The sequence below is a fragment of the Pleurodeles waltl genome, chromosome 4_2, assembly GCF_031143425.1.
Source record: "Pleurodeles waltl isolate 20211129_DDA chromosome 4_2, aPleWal1.hap1.20221129, whole genome shotgun sequence".
Taxonomy (NCBI): Eukaryota; Metazoa; Chordata; class Amphibia; order Caudata; family Salamandridae; genus Pleurodeles; species Pleurodeles waltl.
The window spans coordinates 864396196-864417424 of record NC_090443.1 but is presented as its reverse complement, the minus strand read 5'-3'; the positions used below and the strand labels follow the sequence as shown (position 1 = coordinate 864417424).

General features: G+C 44.3%; 1 protein-coding gene across 1 annotated transcript in view; it reads right to left on the bottom strand.

Annotated features, from left to right (window-relative positions):
* TTC22 (tetratricopeptide repeat domain 22) overlaps positions 1–21229 on the bottom strand; it is a 122423-nt gene that overhangs the window by 45748 nt on the left and 55446 nt on the right. Inside the window, exon 2 of the mRNA XM_069232615.1 lies at positions 15765–15820. Within this exon, the coding sequence (XP_069088716.1) occupies positions 15765–15820 (56 nt within the window). The remainder of the gene's footprint in view (positions 1–15764; positions 15821–21229) is intronic.

Sequence of the window (21229 nt, the reverse complement as noted above, 5' to 3'; positions counted from 1 at the left end):
AAACAAAAGAAAAGACGCAAAGATGAACTTTATCAAAGCTTTTAAGAGCGCTCTGAAAGGAGATGCATACATTATGGCGAGTGAAGGGGAGCCTACACCGCCTGAGGGTTCTCCAGCTTATATAGTCATGGAGGAAAAAGGTGGTGCGCCTTGTTTATGGATGAAACAGTGGTACAAATTAATGGAAAAGGAGGGCTGTTTGGCTTTTCCGGAACACGGGACGTTCAATACGAGAGTTCTAGAGAATTTGAGGTGGATGTTAAGTGTACAGAAGCCACCTCCGAGGCCAGCTCAGTACGAGGCTTTAGCAATTTGGGATTTAATGGCTATTAAACAGAGACAAGAAAATTTCTAAAGAAGAATAAAAAGGGCAGAAAAGACTTTAGCGGAAGCTAGATAGGATAATGAGAGCAAAATGTGGAGACGGGGAATAGTTGACAGACTCAAATTATTCCCAGCAATAGCACAGGGAGACGAGACGCAGGGGAAGAAAGCCACCTGTAAGAGAGACAAGGACTCTAATAAGCCTAAAGAGACCAAGAGGTCTTGGGTAGACGAAGATGATTCAGACGAGGAAGAGTTCCTAAATCGGATATTGCATGATCCCCCGCCACCTTATGCGGTAAGCGACAATGTCCCGAGCACTAGTGCGGGTCCTAGGAACCAGACGCAGGAGAAGGGAGCTACTGATACAGCACAGACTAGTGATACGGGTTTGATACAGAATGGTATCAGTGTACCCACTGCGCCAGACATGCAGATACAGTTGCAACCTCCACCGCAGATACAGAGAATCTATCCAGACGTTCCAGTACTAGAGACTACTACAAATCTGATAGTGCCGCCTGATCCGATATATACAAAATCGAGGTTAGTGCAGACTGAGCCAACTCCACAATTACTGCCCCAGCTGCAGCAACAGCTGATACCAGGGTATAATCCAGCAGCAGGACCTCCATTAGTACCTGCCCTGGCTTCAGAGAATCAAACTTTTGGAGTTGTTGCTCCACAGAGTTTTGGACCAAGTCAGACACCTGCTGCCATATCGTTACCAATTACTGTTGGCCCACCGGTGCCATTATATACACAAGATAAGCCTGGTATGTGTGATCAGGGAGTAATGACCCAGGATACAATAAGAGGAGGGTCCATAGTAACTCCCCAGTTAATGGCTCCGGGAGAGCAAGCGGTCGAAAGACCGAGGTCTTTGCTAGACCTTAGCCCGGTTGGAGCACCATTGGAGGCAATGAGACAGGCAGGGCTAGGTGTGCTAACCTCACAGACAATAAGTACGAATGCTTCACAGTCGCCAATGATGCATGCAGGGAATATTTCACTGCAAGGCTTTACGGTACAACAGTTAAATGAGTGGTTAGAGAAGACCTATGCTTCACAAAAAACTACAATAACTGCAGGGAAACCGGAAAGGTTGGAGAGAGATGAGTACCTGAACTTTGTGAGACTGGGTGTGGAGGCTGCTGAATTGGCGGAAGGAACAATGGGGGTAAACAGATTAGAGTCATACACAGAAGCAGAATTGAGATATCTGTGCCCTAAAATCACTAAAGATGTAGGTAAGGTACATCAGGGGTTGGCGAACCTGGCAGACAAATACAATATTGATATTGAGAATACCAAACATTTGAAAAGAAGCTACAGGTTAGACTTTGACTCAAAGGACTATGAGCATATGAGGTCTGCAGGAATGAAAGCGCATCTAAAGGAAATACTGCAAAGTGCGCAGATCTGGGGAGCCTTAGAAAAGTGGGAAGGCAGATGGGCAAAGAAAAGAGATAAAGAGAAAAGTGACAGTCCGGGATCAAGTCAAGCTAAAGCTTCACCAGATACGGGATCAGTAAAGATGTTACCCATGAGAGAAACAGCTGGTGGGGTTCTGATCCATGTACCGTGGACTAGGGGAGACATACTGTCATTCACGAATGATTATCCCAGGGTGAGGGAGAAGCCGAGTGGTATCAGCAAACAAATAGGTTTGTGAAGCTTGCGAAGTGTCTCTGGGAAGACTTGAATACCTTGTTTGAGATCATTGTTCCGCCCGATTTATGGCTTGAGTGCAAGAGGTGTAGACTGGCCGACACAGGAGCCGGCAAGGGATAAGGCGACCGGAGCACCATCTGAGGAGGTGATGAAGTACTATCATAAAGTAATTGAGTTTTTGAAACAAAAGGTCTCGCCGAAAGTGACTGATTGGCAGAAAATCGACCGGACCTCACAGGAGGTTAAAGAGTCAATCCATGCTTACTATGAGAGGCTGTCAAAAGCGTTCAAACATTACAGTGGTACTGAGACTATTGAGCCGAAAGACATGAACCATCTTGTGTTCAGATTTGTGGAAAGTCTGAGACCAGAGGTTAGCCAGATGATTAAGAATCATTTGATCTGTTGGCAAGCGAAGCTGATTGATGAGGTGTTGCAGTATGCGAAATACTGTAGTGATGAGACTGAGCTGAAGCAGAGAAAACTAAAGGAGAAAGTGATGGTGATGCAGATAAGGGCAGCACAGGCAGGTATGCAGGGAAATGGAATCCAGCAAATGATACAGCAGCAGCCGCAAGGGAATGTTGTGTTTCAGGCGCAACCGAGAGACCGAGGTCGAGGTTTTGTGAATCGCGGTCCAGATTTGAATACTGTGGTGGTTCAAAATGATGCGCAAGGGATGAAAAAGATGGCACCATGTCACGCGTGCAGGGGTGTGGGGCATTGGAAGCGGGAATGCCCAAATGTGGTACAGGATGGTGTCGTTCAACAAAGTACTAATGTCGGTACATTACAAAATGTGAGAGGTCCAAAACTGAGAAGTCAAAATCCGAACTTCCAAAATAATATGGTTCAGATGCAAGGGCTACAGCCCATGCAGCAAATGCAAATGCCGCGTATTCAACCAGCGCAAATGCAGCAAGTACAACAGCAGATTCCCATGGTACCTAGACAGCAAATGCAATTACCATTAGCTCAAATGGAACAGCAACAGATGATGCTTCCTCAGCAGGTCACAGGTCAAGTAGTGAGCCAAAATAATACAGTACAGCAATTCCCATTGCGTGGTGAAGATGGAATAAATGAGGAATGGTCGGATGACAGTTCAGACAGTGAGGAGTGCAGGCTTGCAGCGTCCCTAGAAGTAGAATAGTGGGGACCCTATGTAGAGGGAAAGGTAATGGGTCACAAGGTCTCATTCTTGGTTGATACCGGAGCTACACGCTCTACAGTCAGAAGTGCAGAGGTTCCAAAACTGCCACTTTCAGGACATACCATAAGAGTGGTAGGAGTAGCAAACCAGTACTTGACAAATCCGATTACAGATCCGGTGCAAGTTGAAATTGGCAACTTCCAGGGACTGCATGAGTTTGTAGTCTGCGATTCAAGTCCTGTGTCCCTACTGGGAAGAGACTTACTGTGCAAAACAAAATGTTCGATTACTTGTTCCAACGATGGAATTGAAGTGCAGACAAACAGTGACGATGAAGGGGATGATGGTCAGTTCTCAGAGTTAGAAACAGAGACCGCGAGTGAAGATTACCCTTTGTTAACCTTATTCCTGATGCTTACAGTGACTGACTTACCAGCTGAGGTACAGGGAATGGTGACAGAGAAAGTGTGGGACCTGACAGGAAAAGAAGTGGGACTTATAAAAGGAGTAGAACCGGTTAAAGTACAAGTGAAGCCAAATGCAGTGTTTCCCCAGGTGCCACAATACCACATGGCACAAGATGTCCTTATTCAGGTGTCGCAGATAATTGCGGATTTTGTAAAGCAAGGAGTTCTGAAAGAAGTATTGAGCAGCCCATGTAATTCACCAATAATGGGTCTGAAAAAGCCTTGTGGGAAGTTTCGAATTGTGCAGGACTTAAGGAAAATAAAGGAGATTGTGGTAAATTGTTGGCCCATACTGCCGAACCCAGCAGTGATCATGTTTCAGGTTCCGTGTGATGCTGAATGGCTCACCGTTGTAGACTTGTCACAAGCTTTTTTTTCGGTGCCTCTTCATGAGGACAGCCAGTTTTTATTCAGTTTCAAATTCCTGGACAAAGTGTACAGTTGGTGCAGAATTCCTCAAGGGTTTTCTGAGTCACCGTCCATCTTCAATCAGATATTGAAGAAGGACTTGGAATCCTTAGTACTGCCTTTCAGTTCGACTCTAGTGCAGTACATTGACGACTTGCTGATTGCGTCCAGGACAAAAGATGACTGTAGGTATGACACAATTGCCTTACTGATCATTTGGGAAAGAACGGACATAAAATGTCGCCAAAGAAGCTGCAGTACTGTCAGAAAGAGGTGAAATACTTAGGACACTTGATTGAGAGAGTGTCCAGGAGAATATCAAAGGAAAGGGTGACAGCTATTTTGCAGATGAACCCCCGACAACAAAGAGAGATGTCAGGATGTTTTTGGGAATGGTGGGCTACTGTTGCCAGTGGATACCCAACTTCTCAATTATCTCAAAACTATTGATAAAGCTGACAGGCAAAGAGACTAAGGATGAACCGTATAACATAACTCTGTCTAAAGAAGAGCTTGAGTCATTCATAGAATTAAGAGAGTGCATGTGCAGGGCACCAGCTTTGGGTATGCCTGATTACACAAAGCCTTTTCTACTGCTTTGTCATGAATGTGATGCTTGTTCTTTGTCTGTCCTGACACAGGTCCATGGAGGTGCAAACCATCCTGTAGCATATTTTTCAGCTACCTTGGACCCCATTGCAGCAGCCTTACCGGGTTGTTTGCGCGCAGTTGCAGCAGTTGGTCAAAGCCTAACGCAGTGTGAAGGCATAGTGATGGGACATCCCTTGACAGTAATGGTTCCACATTCAGTTGAAATTCTGTTGACTCGAACTAAAACCCAGCACATGACAAATGCCCGACTTACCCGATATGAGACAATCATTTTGGGGCGCCTAATGTCTCATTGAAGCGATGTACTGTATTGAACCCGGCAACTCAACTTCCTGTTGAAAGTACTGAAATTAATAATGAAGAGGAAGTGGAGCATGATTGTCTTGAGGTAACAGAACTATGTACCAAGCCCCGACCTGACATTCAAGAAACGCAGTTAAAAGAAAATGACTGCATTATGTTTATTGACGGATCCTGTTTCAGAGACTCAGTCGGAATGCTGAGAGCTGGTTATGCTGTGTGTACCATAGCTGGTATCATTGAAGCTTCCTGGCTCAAGAGAGTGTATTCCGCACAAGTGGCAGAATTAATTGCCCTTACTAAGGCATGCCACGCAGCTGAAAATCTGAGAGTCACTATCTATACTGACAGAAGATACGGATTTGGAATTGTACATGATTTTGGCCAATTGTGGTCACAGAGAGGTTTCAAGACCACTTCTGGTTCTCCTGTGAAAAATGGCGAACACATTAAGGAACTGTTGCATGCGATTCAGTTACCTCTTGAAATTGCTGTGGTGAAATGCAGTGCTCATGTTAAGTCACAAGACTTTGTGTCAATGGGAAACGGCTATGCAGATCAAGTTGCAAGGTTTTGCGCATTGAACTGTATATCGTTCAAGGACCAGTGGGAATTATTACCGCAAACTGAAAATGAAACATGCTTGAACTTTGCATTGAGGGTGGTTGATACACTAGATGAGCTCAGATCACTACAGGGTCATGCTAGCAGAGAGGAGAAATGCTCTTGGCAGAGAATGCAATGTGTACAGAGAGCTGACGACTTATGGGTCTCAGAGGAGGGGAAACTGGTTTTGCCAAACAGTCTTTTGTCACAATTTGCAAGGCTTTACCATGGACAGGCACATCTTGGGAGAGATGCTATGATCAGGTCATTTAAAATTAACTGGTTTAACCCAAAATTCATACAATCCGCAGAAGTTACCTGTCACAGGTGCATCATCTGTCAACAGATGAATGCCGGAAAAGAGACTGTGGTAACTTTGAGCCACATAGGGAGAGCTGGCGGTCCATTTAGCAAGATGCAAATGGATTTCATTGAGATGCCTGTTTGTGGAGGATTGAAGTACGTGTTGGTGATTGTGTGTGTTTTCAGCCATTGGATTGAAGCTTACCCCACACATAGAAATGACAGTCTCACAGTTGCAAAGCTGCTGCTTAGAGAACTAATACCCAGGTTCGGTTTTCTGGTCTCTTTAGAATCAGATAGGGGCAGACACTTCGACAATGAGGTGATTAAGCTCTTGTGTGCTGCATTAGACATTGAACAGAATCTGCATTGTAGCTACCGCCCTGAAGCATCAGGACTAGTAGAACAAATGAATGGTACCTTGAAGTCGAGAATGGCAAAGATGTGCGCAGCTACCAATATGAAATGGGCAGATGCATTGCCTTTAGTGCCGATGTAAAACCTCACAAACTGGATCTCCAACTGCGCTGACAACCTTGCTCCCCTCAAACGCACGCATCGACAGACCAACACCAAAAAACCTCTCTGGTTCTCTGACACCCTCAAAGAATCAAAGAAAACTTGTCGTGCCCTTGAGAAGGCCTGGCGCAAGGACCACACCGCTGACAACATGACCGCCCTCAAGAACGCTACACGCGAACACCACCACCTGATCCGCACTGCCAAAAGGAACTTTTTCACCGACAGACTAGACAAAAACAGCCACAACAGCAGAGAACTCTTCAGCATCGTCAAAGAGTTCTCCAACCCCAGCGCCAGCGCCAACGCCGTCACGCCCTCACAGGATTTGTGCGAATCCCTCGCCACTTTCTTCCATCGCAAGATCAGCGACCTCCACGACAGCTTCGGACACCAGACCCAACCATACACCACTGAACCCGCTTCCCCGGACATCACCCTCAACAACTGGACCCACATCAACACGGAAGAAACCAAATCCATCATGAACTCTATCCACTCCGGCGCCCCTTCGGACCCCTGCCCGCACTTCATCTTTAACAAAGCCGACGACATCATCGCCCCGCACCTCCAGACCGTCATCAACTCTTCTTTTTCTTCTGCTACCTTCCCCGAATGCTGGAAGCACGCTGAAGTCAACGCCCTACTAAAGAAACCTACGGCTGACCCAAGCGACCTGAAAAACTTCCGCCCCATCTCTCTTCTACCTTTCCCAGCCAAGGTAATAGAAAAGACCGTCAACAAACAGCTGACCACCTTCCTGGAAGACAACAACCTGCTCGACCCTTCACAAACCGGATTCCGAACCAACCACAGCACGGAAACCGCCCTCATCTCAGTCACAGACGACATCAGAACCCTGATGGACAACGGTGAAACAGTCGCCCTCATTCTCCTCGACCTCTCGGCTGCCTTTGACACCGTCTGTCACCGCACCCTAATCACCCACCTACGCTCCACCGGGATCCAAGGCCAGGCCCTGGACTGGATCGCCTCCTTCCTCGCTAACCGCTCCCAAAGAGTTTACCTCCCTCCGTTTCGCTCAGAACCCACCAAGATCATCTGCGGCGTACCTCAAGGCTCATCGCTCAGCCCGACACTCTTCAATGTCTACATGAGCCCCCTCGCCGACATCGTACGCAAGCACGACATCATCATCACCTCCTACGCCGACGACACCCAACTTGTACTCTCCCTCACCAAGGACCCCGCCAGCGCCAAGACCAACCTACAAGAGGGTATGAAGGACGTCGCAGATTGGATGAGGCTCAGCCGCCTAAAGCTGAACTCTGAAAAAACGGAAGTCCTCATCCTCGGCAACACCCCGTCCGCCTGGGACGACTCCTGGTGGCCCACGGCCCTCGGCACCGCACCGACCCCCGCAGACCACGCCCGCAACCTCGGCTTCATCTTGGACCCTCTTCTCACCATGACCAAGCAAGTCAACGCCGTGTCCTCCGCCTGCTTCCTCACTCTCCGCATGCTCCGCAAGATCTTCCGCTGGATCCCCGCCGACACCAGAAAAACCGTGACCCACGCCCTTGTCACGAGTCGCCTGGACTACGGCAACACCCTCTACGCCGGGACCACCGCCAAACTCCAAAACCGCCTGCAACGCATCCAAAACGCCTCGGCCCGCCTCATCCTCGACGTACCCCGCAACAGCCACATCTCCGCACACCTGAGACACCTGCATTGGCTCCCAGTCAGCAAAAGGATCACCTTCCGTCTTCTCACCCACGCACACAAAGCCCTCCACAACAAGGGACCGGAATACCTCAACAGACGCCTCAGCTTCTACGTCCCCACCCGCCCCCTCCGCTCCGCTGGCCTCGCACTTGCTGCCGTCCCTCGCACCCGCCGCTCCACGGCGGGTGGGAGATCTTTCTCCTTCCTGGCGGCCAAGACCTGGAACTCCCTCCCCACCAGCCTCAGGACCACCCAGGACCACTCCGCTTTCCGGAGACTCCTAAAGACTTGGCTGTTCGAGCAGCGATAACCCCCCCTTTCCCCCCTAGCGCCTTGAGACCCGCACGGGTGAGTAGCGCGCTTTATAAATGTTAATGATTTGATTTGATTTGATTTGATGTCGATGAGGGACACCACCTGATAAGAAGACAGGACTATCACCCCATGAGATCCTTATGGGCAGAGCTATGAGGTTGCCCGCAGTACCTGCAAACGCTCTTGTGAATTTCACGGATGATATGGTGTTGGACTACTGCAAAGGTTTGGCTGATGTGGTTTGCTCTTTTTCCCACCAGGTGGAGGCCAACACATTGCCACCAATCAGTGATCCAGGCCACACCCTGCAAACCGGTGACAGGGTGGTTGTCAAGAAGCACGTGAGAAAGTCGTGTTTGGAGCTGCGCTGGAAGGTGCCATATCAAGTAATACTGACAACAACCACTGCTGTGAAATGTGCAGGCGTTCCAAACTGGATACATGCCAGTCACACAAAGAAGGTAACATGTCTGACTGATGAGGAACTTGAAGTCTCTGACTCAGCAAGTCCAGAGAAGGAAGTCTCAGGGCCAGAAAATAGCCATGGGGGAACTGAGACTGTAGGAGAGCCCACTGAGAACAGCCTAGTCCCTCAAACAGTAAACGAGTTTGAGAGAGGTGACAGTGTGCCTATCTCAGTAGAGGCAGCAGGAGAACTAAATCAAGGAGAGGTTCTCCCAGAAGTAGACGGATACGGATTAGAGCTTGAACCTGTTACAGACCCAGAAGAAGAAGGGGAAATAGTAGAGAGAGATCAAAGCACACCGGCATCCCCTGAGCCAGTTGCAGGTCCGTCAAGAGAAAACACCATGGCACAAGAGGAGGGTGCTGTTCAGAGTCCTGAAAGGACAAACAGGAAAAAGACGCATAAGGGTGATATCTGGCCGGAGAAGCAGGCTGCGAAAGAAAAGGTCGTACCAGGTGAAACAATAACAGAAGAAACTGATACATCCCGAGTAGAGGATCTAAGTGAAGGAGAACTGCAAGGCGAACGCAGATTGAAAAGAAAAAGAACTGCAAATAGAAGGTACGCAGGTCCTGAATGGGCATATGCAACGACATCCGAATGGCAACAAGAATTCTTAGCGTTCTGTTTTGATCGAGAAGTACCAGGTCAATATTACGGTACCTGAATTCAAACAGAGAAAGAGACTGTGTTAAAGTTGAAATTGAAATTGAAAGCTGAAAAGCTGAGAAAAAAAGACTTACAAATTACCGGATGTGACACTTGAAACCTGAATTGACTTTGAAACCCGATTATGACAAGCTGCTAACCTGATTTGACAAAAGGGTCCTGGAATGAGTGAAACGCTGTAAATACACGCAGAGAGAAAGAGATTTTGCATCAAGAAAAAAAAAAAAAGAGCTTTTATATTGTCCTCAAGTTGAATTGTTTTGCTTTGTTCTGCTATCTGATTCTTTACAGACCATGGCTTATAATAGAGGTAGTAGCAAGAAGGGTAAAGTGTGTGGTTGGTTAAGTCTTATATTAGGTATTGTGTGTGCAATAATAATTGTAGGTGTGATTGTGGGAATGCTGTGGTTAGATAAGAAAGCGACTAACAATGCTTCAAAACCAGAGATTACAACACTAACACCGTGGGAAAAGTTTGAGCAAGATACAAAACACTTGAATGAGAGAACTAACTCAAAAGGGGAACTCTCCACTAATGTCTTCTATCGCTTGCTGAATGAGTATGTTGAAACCATGGATGCGAAAAACTGTTATGTGTGCACAAAGATTCCTTCATCAGTACAAGAAGGGGTCACCTACCATAGTCTTCCACTAACTTACGGGATAAATTGTAGTTTGTTACTAACAAGATTCTATAATCAAGAGCATGTGCAATACTTTTATTCAAATTTGCATGTGGTGTTTTCTTTTGTTCCAGTGATTGCGTTTCTGAACAAGTTAGCTAAAGAGCATAGTATAAAATTAGTTAGAGGTTTCTTTGAACCAACACTTACATTTGGGACAGCTTATGCACACTGCAATAATCTGACTTGCTTATTAACACCTGTAGAGAAAAGCTTCTTAGATCGCACTGATTATAGACGCAAAGCTTTGAAAGAGAGATTAGAAAAGGGGCTAGAGAAATGCACATATGCAAATGATTATGCTTACACTGCAATAAAGACGCAAGACAAATTAGCTATAGATGCATTACATGTAGGAAGGCTTTGTGTATATATAGGCCGAAATCTGAACATGACACTTTATTTGTGGGAACGAGTGAATGCAGGCATGTGTTTTTGTTTCAGAGTAAGTGGACATTCATGTTAAATGGACAGGATCCAGCGATCCCTGGGATCTATTATATCTGTGGACATAATGCTTATTACCGTCTCCCTAAGGGATGGTATGGGACATGTTATTTGGGGATAGTTTTCCCAAAGATTTACCAGATTGATGATTTAAAGCAAATACCTAAAACGTCTGAATTACAACATGCTAGACAAAAACGAGAGACAGCGGCTGCTGTCGTTGGTGACATATTTAGAGCCATAATTCCTTCAGTAGGGGTTATTCTAAACTCCATAAAGATTCGAAAGTTGTCTACTATTGTGGATAACGTGCTGACAAACTTTACGGGGGCTATACTTCTGATGGATACTGAACTTGCTGTGGAAAGAGTTATGACTCTTGAAAATCGGCTTGCTTTAGACATTCTTTTAGCAAAGAGCGGCGGAGTCTGCAAGATGCTCAACGAGCGTCATTGTTGCTCATATATACCAGATAATAGTAAAAAGATTAGAGGTATGCTTACTAACCTAACTATAGAAAGTGCAGATTTGAAGGATTTGAAGGAACCCGGAGTGTGGGAGAAAGTGGGGAAAGGAATGGCCACAGTAGGGAGCTGGTTTAGCAACATTTGGAATGGGGTTCTTGAAAAAATACGAGGGGGTCTATTAATTGTTCTGGCCTCTTTATTAGGTTTATGGGGAGCATGTAAAATTAATGACAAAATTAAAAGAAATTGGACAAAGAGGAATAAGAAGAATGAAGTAAGTGACAGGGAGAAAATGTTTAATAAAATTTGGGTAAAGTTCACACAAAGGAAAAGATGATGAAATGCGCATTATGCGCAAGGTGAAAAATTAAAAGTGAAAGGTCAAAGGGAAAGGTTTGTGTGATGACGAACGTCATCAGAGGAGGGACTGAGAGAGCGTAGCTTATATAATCTATATTAACATGAAATGTTTATGAATTAATATGTGATAATGCCGCATAGAAACTGTAATAGTAACTTTTGCTTAAACGCGCACTTGAAATGTGACCATGGGGAGTGGCCGTCAATGTATACGTGGACTAATAATGATGACTAAAATGTTTATAAACGTTATACTGAATAAGTTTTATACTAATTATTAATGATTACGCTATTGAATTTGTGCTGAAATCTTTGTAGGCCTTAAGTTAGCATGAGCCGAAGCTTAGCTGCTTTGCTCTCATATTAAATGTATTTTTCCTATCTTACAGTGTGCTGACTCGCAAAAGGACATGACCTCTTGTTTTCTTCAAACTAGAAGCCGAATGTAACCATGCTAGATCCGTTCTAATGCATTCCTCATTGCTTGTAGGGTGATATTAAACAAAATGCAACAGTGTAGATTAATGTAATGTACAAGGTCATTCAAACCAGTGAAGACAATGGAGCTACTGACCAAAAGATGTGCAAAGAATTACAGAAAGATGAAATCATACCGGACGTGCCACCTCTGAAGACATCGAACAGGAGAACCAATGAGAGACTTGTAAAATAATATGGGGTGAAAGATTAATGACCTAATGTATTTTCTGATAGGTTAAAGATAGTGGGGTATAAACACGGACCAATCAAATATTAGGAGAATGTACAACGAAAAAGGGATAAAAACCATGACACGGGGAGCCATTTGGAATTAGGTAGGGAATGCTATTGATTTTATCCAGAAACTTTGTCACTCTGTTTGGTGACTTATTGGTTCGCTTACAACCATCCTCGCCCTTAGATTTGCCCATTTTACACTTTACCTCCTTATGAGGGAAGTGGCCCCATTCTACCCAGGAGCTGAGTTCTGACTGATGTCGATTTGACTGATGTCCTGAAGACGAAGCCTGAACCTGTGCGCTGACCTAAACTTTGGAGGGTAATTATGACAATGCATTTGTGATTTGTCTGTTTGCTTTTCCTTTCTAGGTACCAACTGCTTGCTTTTGACAGAGACCATAGTTAGATGTTTTCCAAATTGGTGTTCTAATCGTTTTGCATGAAGCCCAACATGCCAATGCTAATTAGTGGTTAGGACAGGTGTTCACTAAACTGACGCAAATAAACAAACAACCAAAACTATGCTTTGTTGAACTGACGCGTTATTGACACTCTGCTAAATTGATCTATGTTCACGCCGTGTTATGTTCTGATGTTTGTAATTCTCGCCTTAATGAAATCTTATCAGAGTTGCCATATCGTGACTATGCTATTATGTTTCTTGGTTTTGAGATTGACGCATCTGCTTTTAGAATTGTAAACAATAGGGAATAAAACTCATAAAATTCTACTAAACTGGTGTGGTTATTCATGACTGCAAGGTCATGGTAGTGTTTTGAATTTATTAATGACTTTGACTAAAGTGAAATGTATTGTTGTGATAAATATTGATGACATTATTGATGTATTGATTGACATATTGATTAGCTATCTCGTCCTAAGGTGTCTCTCAACTGGGTCAAAATATTAATTGGCCTAACACGAGTTCTGATGTGTAATAAATTATCATAAAGGGACACGTTAGCAACCCTTTGTGCAGAGCCTGTGTGTTCACCCAGAGATGAGGACAAGGTTATAAGCAGTCCATGTCCCTGTGGTCACTCAAAACCGTCTCTAGGGGTAGCTTTCCTCCTACTTGGGTTTGGCCCCAGCCTGACTTTGTAGACAAAGGGACTTACTTAGATATTGGCAGGCGAGTAACTCCGACATAAAAGTGACGGGCATCCTGTCTGCTGAAATCTAAATCCCATTATATCCTATGGCATTTAGATTTTGGCAGAGAGGATATCCGTCACGTTGTGACGTTGTGCCAATATCTAAATCAGTCCCAAAGTCTGGTCTTTTTCAGGTGTCATCTAACATTTGGATCTGACAGAGCAGGCCCCCTTGAAGTTATTTGAGATTCCTGGGTCCACCCTAACAGGTCTTCCTGTAAAGGGAAGGAAACGCCTCCCCATACCTAGGTCATTGTGCCTGCTCTAGTAGCAGTTGTCAGACCTCTTTGTCACATTCTTGCAGTTAAGTAGGAGCTGAGCAGTTGTCGGAGATCTAATGCAAATTAGACTACAGCAGCTTTATGCTGGTAAAGGTTACTTTTTAAAAGTTCTAATTCCAATAAAGGTAATACAAATCTGACTTCACCATTAGATCAGATCGGCATTAAATATAAGAATAAGGATTTGAATGGAGTTTGTTGCAGATACAAGTCAAAAGTTATAGAATACAGTGTATAATCTATACTTTGGGCCTTATTACAACACTGGCGGTCGGACCACCACAGCTGTGGCGGTCTGACCGCCATATTACAACCCTGGCAGGCGAACTTGCTAGGAGACCGCCATTCCCGCCAGGAACACTGTTCCTGACGGGGTGACGGTGGTCGGAGGTGTAACCAGCCGGCTGATTACAATCTCACTTTCTGCCAGCCTTTTCATGGCTGGGACCCCACTGTGAAAAGGCTGTCAGAAAGTCAGTGCTAGGGCCATGGGGGGGAGGGGAAGCACTGCCCATGCCTATGCGCACTCTCTGACTCCGCCATGAAAAGGTTGGCAGAAAGAGGACTTGTGATCATCACGGCGGCCCTAAACTCAGCGCTGCCAAAGCTGACCACTACCTGGACTGCTGCCGCCTCCCCCCACCCTCCCCCGGGATCCATGATCCTGGCGATGGAGGTGCTCTGACTGCCAGGGTTGTAATATGGCAGTCAGACCGCCAGGAGTGTGGCAGTCCGAATGCCACCGCTGGTTTGGCGGTCCCCAGACCGCCAAACCAAAACAGATATCAAACAACAACAAAATGAAAGAGTTGGGTTGGTTGCCTCAATGAAGCTCCTTGATATAGTGCACTGCATTCTAGCAACATACCCACATCAACATGGTCACACAGTGTTAGTTCACCAAAAATCAAAACAGAGTTGTGCGTATTTCTCTTAAAAGGGAGTGCCTATTAAGCTATATGCAGTCTCATGAGGGAGGAATCATTTTAAGGTTTATAAATGTCCAGCATCGTAGGTAGTAAATTTATCAAAGAAATAGAAAAAACAAAGCATGAATGTAAATGGGAAGAACAGTTTTACAACTTTAGGCTTGTTAATCTCCAAATGTAACTAAGGTGAACTAGTGTAAACCTAGTCTAGAAAAGGCATCTAGTTGTCCAGATCGACGACTCTAGCTCAGGCAGGTACCAGTGACATGCGAAGTCTTACAAGAATCTATCCGCTCTCATTATTCTCAACCTCTGCCTTGAGCCTCTCAGAGGATTTCTGGCCAACCATGAAATAAAGAATGTCCAGTATGCTGACAACGCTCAGTTACAGGCAACAACATAAGCCAACGCAAAGATTACCTTGCTTGCATCGACCTCCAATGCTAAACAGCCTATCGAAACGTGATCACCACAAATCCTGATCTCATTGCCTTGCTAACAGCACAATACAAGCCCAGATCAAAGACCGACTCTCCAACATGAACTTGGATGAAATAGCCACAACTCCTTGAAAAAGCAAAGCCACCTGGAATCTTCACTGACAAGTTTTCCTTTAGCGTTTACATTGATACAGGAAACCCTAGACAGCATGGCATAAGCTTTCATTCCTAAGCAAAATATAATTTCACCTTACTGAAGCATTCTTCATAGTAAGAATTCTTCAAAGTAACAATACAAGTCTTGGTCTTTTCATACCTGGATGGGTTCAACGCCTTGGTCACCAACATCTACCACTCCAATCAGTCCCTACGAAGGAGTGCCATGCATACTGTCTTTCTTCTCAAACACATTATCCCATCTCTGACAGAATTACAATAGTTTCTCTTATATATGTCCATTACGTTCAGAAATGCTTTATCATCGGCAGGCAATGGCCAGCGTCTTTCCAAGCTGCATTATTTGCTTGCATCTGTTGAATGGGCACATGCGTGACACCCCAAAAGAATGTGCCATAGATGAATGCCTACGTCATCTGTACACAGAAATGCCTCTAGCAGTAACTTCCATCTCCCCTCTCTAGCTGATTTTATGTATGCTTGAAGCTCTGAGATTATGGTCCTTGAAAACACTATTTGCAGTGATGTAAGTTCTTTGTTTATATCTGTAGGAAAATAATCTAATAAGAACCCATGAAAGAGAATGAGATGAGAACCTTACCTGATGTACATTGTCACCATAGTGAAATACCAGCTTCTTTTTTCTTCCACAGGAATCTGAAATGTGGAAATGGGCATTTGTTACAAAAATCTAAGTATATGTTATATATAGAAGTATATAATATAGCCCTAAATCTAAACAATACTGTACTTAGATCCTAAAATGTATGCCATATTTGCCCTGATTCAAGTACACTAACATTTAGCAACCTGTGGCTTTTGTCAATGCACTTTTTCTACCCACGAGCACACCAGTAAAAAGGATTTGGCAAAGAACCTCCGTATGTTTATGTGTGAAACATTTTTGTTATTCCCCAAACAAACAGTATGTAGTGTCGTCGTACACCAGTATGGCACCGCGAAGCAGAATATTCTCCCTTGGGGCACTGTCGCGAAAACTAAACTCCAAAAGGGAAGGTCGGTCAGCAGCAGTGAAACAATAGTTTGCGCTGAAGCCTGGCCTGACGTTCTCTTCAGTGGATTACCGATGAATCTAACCAGAGATGCAGCATGGACTTTTATAGTCACCCCCTCACAACTAAGCACTGTGCCCATGTACCGTACATCCGGGACGCCTAGGCAGCACCGTGGTTTAAAATATCAAGAAACAGGCATTCAGTGACGCAAGGACGTCACCATGAGCTGAGTATAATGATGAGTAACTAACATTTGTGTGTTCATGTTTTTCTGTTTATTCCAGTTATGTTAGATATCCTTTTATTGTTTTTTATTTTATTGTGCCCCCCACCCCGCTTTGTTCCCTTTCGTTAGCTTTTAACAATGTACTTTGCCCTGAAAAGAATTAAATCCATTTGCACCATTTTTACAACTTCTGTATGTATAATGGAGGATGGAACAAATGGCACTAGCGGCAGGGCGAAACAGAGAGAAAACCCAATTCACACTATTTTTGCTGAGTTTACAAAATAAGAAACAGAAAAAGCAAACTTCCAAAAGTGGGACTACGTTTTAGGCAAAATCAGTTCATTACTGCAGCAAAGATAGTGCAAAATAGGTTTGCTGTACTAGTTTTTCTGGGAAAAAAGGTTTAAAACGTTTATCTACAGATCAGATTCATTTTCGTTAAAAACTGTACGGTATACCTACAATTATATATTTGTATAGGTGTCACATATGCTTTTATGCCGAGTCATAATCCATTTCAGGCATTGTTACCTTTGGGAGAAAATCCTTTATAAATTGGGCTGCAGTTCCATTCTCCAATACTCGCACACGCCCAGCAAAATAGCTAAAATGGATTTGTTCTCAACGAGAACACACCGGATGCTCTGCTTTGTTCTTCAGAGGGAAATTGGAAAATGTGGCCCCAGTCTGCCTCTAAAAAGCACTGGTTTGTTTTTATGACGTATGGGTACATCACACAGGTGCATTGAAAACCGTTTTAAAAGGTTGCGGGCCATTGCTCAAAGGCGTTATAAATCCAACGTCTGTAAAAAGCGAATCTCCCATTGGTTTGGACATTTTGAAACAAACTGGACCTATTCGTATTGCCATTGCTTGATATCAATATCAGTTAAATGAAAAACAATGTTTTTTGTGAATAATCAGTTCTAAAAAGGGATCCAAGCGCTGTTTATCTCTAGGGTGGATTATGGTAATATCCTCTACTTACAGACCCATAAGGCCTCACTGAAGCAGCTCCCGATAGTTCAGAACGCAGCAGCAAGACTACTTGCCTGTCCCAAGTCTTCGTCTACTGCTAGGCTTCTTCAAGATCTCCACTGGCTTCCAGTAGAGAAGAGGGTCCATGTGCTATATGCACAAATTTAGGTCCCCAATACCTAAGATCTTTGGTGTTGCCCTACAAACTGAACCTAGCTCTGCGCTCCTGCAATACAGATCTTTCCACAGGCCCCAGAGTTAGGAGAACCCGTGAAGGGGGCCGGTCCTTCTACCTGGGTCCTAAGCTGTGGAACACTGGGCCTACCTCTTTGAGATCGTGCCGATTGTTCTCGGCTTTTCGAAAGCTGTGAAAGTCCTGTCTTTTATGAGAAGTGTGTGCCATCAGTTTCACATTGCTATACCTTGAATTATTTAGCGTGGGGAAACACTATCAAAATAATAATAATAATAAAATATGAGATTGTAAATTACACATTAGTAAGGCATCTAGAAGGGTTAATGATATTCCTAGTGTCTTACTCACTCCTGTTCTCCCCTACGCATCACTTTCATCTGCGGGCTCTCACTCTGTTAATCACTTCCACCCTTTCTCTCCTCATATCTTTCTGAAACCCCCCATCTGCATATTTCAAACTTTCCCACATTTACAATTGGTACATATGTGACCACCGGTCTGTGCGATCAGCAGGGAGGCTAAGGACTGAATGTGCACAAAGTCTGCACTCATTTATGATCCAAGGACAGGCACAGAGAGAAACTCATTGTGCCTCTGACTATGCATCAGAACTCTCATTCACGCCCTGGCAAACACCCACCCACAACATTAAGTTACTTATTCACCTTTAGGTGACTAATTTCAAAGTATGCACTATCTAAGAGTCATATGTTGCATGAAAAAAAAAACTAAAGGAAAAGCAAAACTTTTAGGGAACGCAAGACGAAGTAAAATGTGAAATATAAATAGGGATTGTACAGCTGACCTGGAATACCTTTAGGGCTTTTTCAGTCATTATCGAAAAATTAATTGGTGTTTTTGTCAGTAAACTTAAAGGAATTAACATAGAGAGTGATTGACCCGTTTCAAATAAGTTTTTAAAATAACTGTTGAATATAATTCCCGGCATGACCTAGCCCACTTAAAGCCCTGGGTTGCCCACTGGCGTTAAATCCAACATATTTAAAAAAGCAAATGTTCCCTTGGTTTGGGCTGGTGCTGGGTCCCTTACAGTGGCACAAATCGTTCTGCAGCTCTTGGGGACACTCTTCAGTACCTTTGCCCTATCTACCAGGGATACCATTTACCAGGGAGTTACAGAGGTGCTAAAGGGCCTGGTGTCTTGTTTTGGGGAAGGAACATGGACACTGGGGACCTGGATAGCAGGAACCCAGTGCACTTCAGTCAAAGTTGCAGCAAAATCCAGGCAAAAAGTGGAGGTGGGCGGGTGGGGTCTGCAACCATAACCCAGCTTCTTCCAGATGATTGCTCCTTCTTTTTCTTTGATGACCATCAAAGGTCAATACAACCAGTGAGAGGGTTATTTAATGATTACACTTGAAGACTGAGATTCAGAAATCGTCGCTCCATCAAGTGGCAGCAAGAGGACAGATACTGTCACAAGAGAGAGAAGCTGAAATGATTGCCCAACTTAGAATGTCCCATGTCCTTTGAGTGCAAAGCCCAAACTTGAAGACCGAAGGCGTTGCAGATTTTAAGGCAGTTGCAGTGGTGGCGGTGTGAGATGTGAGAATCAATAGGGTTATGCATTACCAATGTGTTTTCTTTATCATTACTTTACGTGTAGAGCGTGGCTAATCACCGGTTAGGGTCTCAAGGCGCTGGGGGCTAGTGTAGTTCCGTCGAACATCCAGGTCTTAAGGTCCTTCCTGAGTTGAGGCAGTGAGGGCGATTGCCTGAGATGTAGAGGTAGAGAGTTCCTTCCAGGTCTGTGCAGTTAGGTGGGAGAAGGATTTTCCCCTGGCCAAGGTCTTGCGGATCCTTGCGATAGTAGCCAGGGCCAGGTGGGCAGAACGGAAATGCCTGGTGGGTGTGTAGAAGGAGAGGCAGTGGTTCGGTATGAAGGCTGAAGATATGGAGGCCTTGTAGGCATGCATGAGGAGCTTGAAGGTGATTCTTTTGTTGATTGGAAGCCAGTGAAGGTAGCTCAGGTGACCGGAGATGTGGCTGTGGTGGAGGATGTTCAGGATAAACTATGCAATCATACGTGTTTATCGGAGACCAAGGGCCGTTTAGAATTTGGTGGATGGGGTTAGTCCTTCACAAACGTGTCAGATATACCATCAGCCTTATTGCAATCCCATTATGTCCTATTTACATTGTAAGATGGCAGACGAGATATCCGTCACATTTGTGACAGAGTAACTCATCCACCAAACTCTAAATGAGGCCTTGAGTCTCGCAGACCATGGCCACCTTGAACAGGGCTCATTCAACGTCCCAAAGGGTATCCCTGACCCCCAGAAATGTAGTGTCTCCTAATCCAGCTGCTTGTGAGGAAAAGGGACTTGCATATAAATGCTACTCTTCAGTCTTCCATCAACATATTTTGAGAACAAAAGACTATCACAGAAGTTATTTTGTTGGTTCAGTCAGAGTTTATTGCCTGTATGAGTTCACATGTGGAAGGGGCAACTATTCTTGAGCTTAAGGAAAGAGAAATCAGGAAACTTGTTGAACTATGTGAAGGCCAATAGCTGGGCACTATGCAAACCTGTAAAGGCATAATAAAAACTTCGCACACCTCTAGGGCTCCTTTCCCACAATCAATTTTCTCTTTAAAAGTTTTCTTTCTTTTTTCCAAGACCTTTTTTCTTCGATGTCACCGCAAAGCTTTCTTTTTCATAAAAGTTAACGCTCTGCAAAGAGATGATTTGTGTGCAGTATTAATTTGTAAAGTGTGTATTTCTAAAACATTTTTACTCGAAGGGCCACATGTACAAAGCATTTTTCTGATTGCAAACAGGACGATTTGCAGAATCGGCCTGTTTGCGACTATAAAAATGCTTTTTGAGATGTACAAAGCCCACATTACGATTCTGTAACTGGGCAATTTGGGTTCGGTATTAGGAAGGGGCGTGTTCAGGGCGTCCCTTCCTAATACCGAATCCGAAAAGTATGTACGAATGTTTTGCGACCAAAATAAGGTCGCAAAACATTAAAAGATTACCACCAATTTCAAACTGATGGTAAGTCATTCGCAAATGGAACGGGATCCCAATAGGACCCCTTCCCCTATGTGAATGCATGCAAAAATACTTTTTCAGAGTAGGCAGTGGTCCCAGATACCACTGCCTACTCTGAAAAAATGAAAAGAAAACTTTTCATTTTTCTTTTTTAAATGCATCCCATTTTCCTTTAAGGAAAATAGGCTTTATTAAAAAAAACTGCTTTATTGAAAAGCAGTCACAGTCACAGCTGTCCCCAGCGGGCCACCATCCCTGTGAGTGCTGCCCATTCACAATGGGGTCGCAAAGTGCGACCTACCTCATGAATATTGATGAGGTAGGTCATTTGCGACCCCATTGGGAATCGCAAACAGTGTGCTTAACACTGATATACATTTTGTTTTGCAACTCGCAATTTGCGATTTCCTAACATTTTGTTTTGCCACTCCCTCTCCTCAACATATTCATACATTTGTAGATCACCGCCTGATGTAAATACAGAACATAACGTATTAACAAGGATGCCACTTGTTGCGTTATGTTAAAAATATAGCATTTTAAGTCAATACTGGGATTGTCTTTAAAAGCTTTGATGGGCAATTCGAGAAAAAGTTATTCATAGTAAAACTCCAGAGTTAC